The 6,000-nt window shown below is 29.9% G+C and overlaps 1 protein-coding gene across 9 annotated transcripts in view; it reads left to right on the top strand.

Moving 5' to 3' along the window:
* The window catches only part of LOC145265434 (toll-like receptor 2), a 370,324-nt gene that overhangs the window by 46,843 nt on the left and 317,481 nt on the right, over positions 1 to 6,000 (top strand). For 7 of the 9 annotated variants that reach the window (XR_013864647.1, XR_013864646.1, XR_013864648.1 and 4 more), the window contains exon 2: positions 997 to 1,077. Coding sequence is in view for 4 of the 9 variants with exons in the window: in XM_080121273.1 (XP_079977399.1) it covers positions 1,075 to 1,077 (3 nt within the window). In the remaining 5 variants the exon portion in view is untranslated. Of the gene's footprint in view, positions 1 to 996; positions 5,851 to 6,000 lie in introns of those variants that run through there. The other 2 variants (XM_080121271.1, XM_080121270.1) reach the window with 1 other exon arrangement.

Below are 6,000 nucleotides of genomic sequence, written 5' to 3'. Positions count from 1 at the left end.
TAGAGGCCTTAGACACTTGAGGATACTATCTAGTAGGCATTTTGTAGTGGTACGAGGTCGTAAATGGATAACATTTAATGCTACTAAGACTTAGCTTTTCCTCTTTAACAAGTAGAAAAAGCCTCTTAACCACAGATAGCCATGACTAATAACACCCTATCTGAGAGTTCTTCTTCAATTTCTTCATCTAAACATTCACAAGCAATGTGAACTGGACACTGGAAACTGCTGCAAAACAGGTGGGCTCCCTCTACCATGCTAGAAGATTACTCACATTTGAGAGTATCCTGTACCCCTACAAAGTTACCATTCACCCATGCATGGAATATTGTTGCCATATCTGGGCTCAATTATTGACTACTAGTCTTTTCCTCTTGGATATGGTCCAAAGGAGAGTTTTCAATCTAATAGGTCTTGCACTATTAACTAAGCTCCAATCCCTGTCCCATCACAGCAATGTTACGTCCCTGTGCTTGTTTTACAAGTATTTTAATGGAATGTGCTCTGATGAATTCATGGCATTTGTACCCCCTTGACGTACATGCCTCCGACAAACTTGTCTAGCAACAAAGTCTCACCCCTTCACTGTAAATGGCCCTAGATGCCAGAAAGCCTTCTACTCTAATAGTTTCTTCCTTTGCACTGCTATATTTTTGAATTCCTTCTCTGTTACTTGTTTCCCTAACTGTACTGACATGCATGAATAAACGAGAGCCTAAGGTTGTGTCATCACTCATCGGCTATTTTTTTTTTTGTAAATGGAAGAAATACCGGAAGTGATGAAAGTTGTTTTTTCCTGTAACCATTAGTACCATGTGATTTAAATTTCTTTAAAATTCATCAATACATATTAAGCTCTTATAAAATTATTGAGCACTCTATTGGATTTCTTTCCACCTAAGAAAATGACTATTTAATTCTATATTTCTGTCATTTATTTGTCTTATATTCTTTTACTGTCTTCAACAACAACAAAGGTTTTTTTTTCTTTTTCAGATGCTGAAATGCAATGTCATCATGGAAATAACGAATTTAAAATAAGACAAAAAAGAAAAGATTAAAAGAGAAAACGGAATGGTAAATATTTCAGGATTCAGGTTGTGATTTTTTGAGTCATTTTATATGAAGCATTTGTATTTGAATTCTTTTGGTTCTACATATTAGAAAATTAATTTGATAAACAATTTGAATAGAGAATTTTATTGAGTATTTTTCAAAGTGCAATTTGTTTGGTTAATTTGAATATCAATTCATCTGACGTTATGGTTTGTTCTTCCAATGAGAACATTTAAGAGTTTTTATACAAGTTTTCTTGTGACTAAGAAGTCACGACTTATGAAGGCCAAAAAACTAGAATCCATAGATTGACAGTTAATGATGATGAATACTATAAGAAGATTGAAAATTTTCACATACCATCCAATAAAAAGAACATCTGAGTCAAAAAACAGCAATTTTTGCCTTTTGCCAGAAACATAAGTCATGGAATGAAGAAACATAGTTTATGGAATGTGAGGACTAAAGGACAAAATAGCGAGAAGTGAGACTTATGATGTTGTCAAAGTAACCCCAAGGTTCATTTGCTATTTTTCTTTTTATTTTGGTCACCACTTATCAAAGTCAAAAGCCATTTGATTTTTAATACTTGTCGAAAGACGAGGAACATTATGAGAGTACTAACATGGATCACTAGTATGAACTATGGTTGATTACATTTGGAACAGTTCATGACAGGATTCTACCGTTTTGATCAACTGAAGAGTATATTCTGTTTTGAAAGTGCACATTTTTTTATGGAATCCATCTAATGAAAATAACAATGAAAGTTCAGTTGATGGACATTTTCATTTTCTGAGTTTTTAATTACAAATTCAAGGTTGAAGTTGAATTCGTCGAATTTTTATCAAGAAAATTCAGAAGATATTTTATGAGAATGAAATTGACGAAGGTAAACATTTTGACCAATCAAAATGTCTGATTTGTTTTCACTAACAACAAAACCATGTTAACATTGCAATCAACATGAAAGGAACTTTTAAACTGCTAATAGAAACGTGAATGAAATTACCAAAATTCTTTATCGATTCCTAATTCTGACCAAAAACGATTTTGCTAAACAAACTTTGAATCTTCATAAAAATTATTCTTTATCATTTCAAATATCTTTCCTCTTCTTTTTCATAATTTTCGAATGATGTTTTTTCCATTGTATCACATTCTCCAAATTGGAAAAGAGAAAAGCAGCAAGATCTTGATCACCAATACTCTTCAAAGTGTTGTCCTACAGTGTTGTTTTGTCTACATAGTTGCCGACAAATGATCTCAGAATATGGCTTGAATTTTTTTTTTTTTCAAGTTTATTAACAAACATTGAGTTAAAACCGTCTGTTCAAAAACATCTCATACAAATGTTTTCATTTATGCACAAAATATAAAATTGAACAATATCTTATGTAACACAAAAAAAAACCCCGTTGTCTGTCCACTTTCTAAACCTTCCTCTTTCAATACAACCCCCAAGCCAATTATGAATCATTAATCATTGACAATCATTGTTACTGTGTGTCGTTACAAATACAGTAATAGTAATCTTAATGTTGAATTAAAAACAAAATAATTTAACTTTATTAACTCAATTTCTTTAAAAGTTTTCTTTAAAAGCTAAACTTTAAAATTTGATCTTTAATTCTTGATAGTGACTTCTAATTCCATGATGAGTTCTTTAAATTTAAAGATATCTAAAATTAATTTCTATTTATTATCTCAAAAGATTAACACAAAAGAAATTGAAAAATTCAGTATTTTTATTTTCTTACAAATAATATTGGAATTAGTTTGAGTGTAAAAAATATTTAAATTTGCTTTTTCATCTAAATATTGGTTAAGAAAAAATGCATTCACTTGACATTTAGAAATGAGACAAACTGTTTCAATATTTTTACATAATAAAATATATCATAAACGTTTTCTTTAACCAAGGAATTTCCATAGATCCCATTTGTGTTATTTATTAGGGACAAATTAAATAGAATTTAAAAAAATAACTATTATTTTTCCATCTTGATTTATAAAGTTTGCTAGCAAACTCAATGACATGGCCAGGATTTAAAATTATTTTTTTAAACACAAATTCATGAAAATATTTCCTCTGCTCAAAGTACATTCATAAATAAATTGAATGTCAAAAAAGTTTTTATTATTTAAACTCATTTTACATCCTTAACTTATTTTATAATTTTTATTTTTAATGATTTATTTCTGAATTAATGTTGTATTATTTTGTTTGGGATTTTTTTTTTTAAATTTGGTTTCAAATTTTTTTGTTTATTTCTACTACAATATACGATAAGTGAAACTTAGTGTCCATGAATGATCTTGAAGGTGAAAAATGAGATATTCTCCATAAAAATTTGGGGATCTGTTAATTGCTACGATATTGATTTCAATAATAAACAAACTTTTATATATAGATATAGATCATGTCAATATCAAGACAATAAAAGTGTTTAAAGACAAAATTGGGATCATTTTGCAGTAATGTTTAATTGGAGAACTTTTTCAATATTTTTATCACAAATATCATTTTTTGTGTTTATTTTATTGTTTCAGTCATCAGAAATTTCCGGTGATTGTACTTGTCAACCATTTAATTGCCTTTGCAATAATATAAACTTTATTCCACGTCTGCCTTCAGATATTACTTCAGTTACCTTGAAATACTCTAAATGTCTTTTTCAAAAGAAATTCATGGCTAACATTTCCTCTTTGCCTTTAAAGGAATTGCATTTTGATAGAGTTAACATCATCAGTTCAGAATCTGACATTTTCAAAAACTTTCCAAACTTAACAACACTTAGTTTTCGAATTCCATACACAAACATGCAAATCTTAAACCAAGCATTTGAGAGTTTAAATTTCACAAAAATTACAAAACTCACAATTGACAATTTAAATGTGAATTCATCACTTAATGATTTTCTTCTGGCCGTAAGCGATTCAAATATTATGGAACTAGCTCTAATAAGATGTAACCTCATTACCCTTGACCTTTCACAGTTTTTTTCATCTCTAAAACATCTTCAATATTTGAATCTGTCTGAAAATTTTTTTAAACAAGTCAGCTTGTCACATTCCGAACAGTTACAAGTATTGGTGTTAAGGCATGCTAAAATAAACATTCCAAAATTTGTGGAGCCGACGAATAATATGGCTTTATTTCCATATCTAACACATCTTGAAATCTCGATTGCAGAAATGAATGAAATTAATGCTGACACTTTTAAAGGTTTACCTAATCTAGAATATTTATATTTATCTGGTATGGAAGATAGTTTTAAAATTTCTTCTCACTTTTTATTATGGATATCAAAGCTAAAATATCTTCATATCAAGGCATCTGGTTATCTCATTGTTCCTCTCACCGTGGAATATGCTGCATTCAAAAGCACACGACTGCAACACTTAACTCTTGAATATTTACGAATAAAAGTCAACCATAAAGGCAGTCTGTTTCATCAGATAAAAAATTTGTTAACTTTAGAACTAAAATTAACTCGGATATTCCTCTTGGATACAGAACTTAACAGAGAATTATTACCTTTAAAAAAATTACAAACTTTCGTTATGACCTATTCGTCTATAAAAACAATTCCAGATAGTCTTTGTCATATGTCTAATTTATCACATATAGATTTGAGTAAAAATAAGATCACTTCTTGGAACATTACAGATTGTCCAACAATGTCTCGTCTTCGGTTCTTCTCTCTTTCTCAAAATGAAATAAACATTATTCACAGAAACACTTTTGCCTCACCACTTATTACAAATGATCAACTTGTTTGGGATTTGTCCCTGAATCCATTTCTCTGTAATTGTCAGCTTTCCTGGTTTAACAACTGGTGCCATCAAAGAAAGAATCAGCTCCTGTTCTTTCCCCAAGATTACATTTGTGCAACTCCGCCTAAGTTCAAAGGTCAGTCATTAAATTCTACATTGTTTTCAAATGGAGAGTGCTCCACAGAAAGATCCTCACTCATCGCCATATTAGTTTCAATCACAGGATGTTTGCTTTTGATTAGCATCAGCATTGCAAGTTTACTCTATTACAAACGAAGGAGCATCCAGTATTTCATATATAGGATGCAATTGCGTCGTAAGCAGCAAAAGGAACATGACAATATTCACAAATATTCCTTTGATGCATTTGTCTGTTATCATAACAGTGATTTGAAATGGTTATTAGAGGAACTCCGACCCAAACTTGAAATCGAAAATAACTTTTCTTTGTGTATTCATGACAGAGACTTTATCGCAGGATGGGATATTGTCGAAAATATTGTTGAAAGTATTGAGAAAAGCCGTAAAGTCCTCCTCTTATTATCAAACCAATTTGCTTCAAGTCATTGGTGTCAATTTGAAATGACGATGGCCCATCAACGCATCATAGAGCGGGAAGAAAATCTTTTGATAGTTATTCTACTTGAAAATATTGACATTAAAATGCAATCTCGGAGGCTAACATTATTATTAAAGCAAAAAACTTATCTTGAATGGACAGACGACAAGGAAGGACAAGATTTATTTTGGTGCCGTTTGATCCACTGCCTCAAAGCTCCAAATCAGAAAGAAACTTAGACATTTCCTTTCTGTATTCTGCTTTTTAAATTTAAAAAAAAATTCATTTTGTTATTTTATGTTTTTAGAACAAAGGCTAAATTTTTGTATTTTTTCACAGACAATTTTTGAAAATCTAATTTCAGATTCAAAATGTTTTATGTTTTAATTTGAAAAGTTGTAGAAACTTTGCTATCTTTTATTCTATAATAAAGACCAATATGTATGTATATATGCCATGCTGGGTTTCTTAACTTTTCTTTAATTTTAATACGAAGATTAGAAGTTAAAAACAACTATTTAATAATTTTCATCCATGTTTTTATTTAAAAAATATTCAGGTTTATAATACTAATCAATATCAGCTAGGAAATAATTGAAATGCTA

This window comes from Euprymna scolopes, chromosome 40 (assembly GCF_053919585.1).
Source record: "Euprymna scolopes isolate OS-2025 chromosome 40, ASM5391958v1, whole genome shotgun sequence".
NCBI lineage: Eukaryota > Metazoa > Mollusca > Cephalopoda > Sepiida > Sepiolidae > Euprymna > Euprymna scolopes.
The sequence above is the reverse complement of the archived record's forward strand: the minus strand, read 5'-3'. Positions and strand labels throughout refer to the sequence as shown.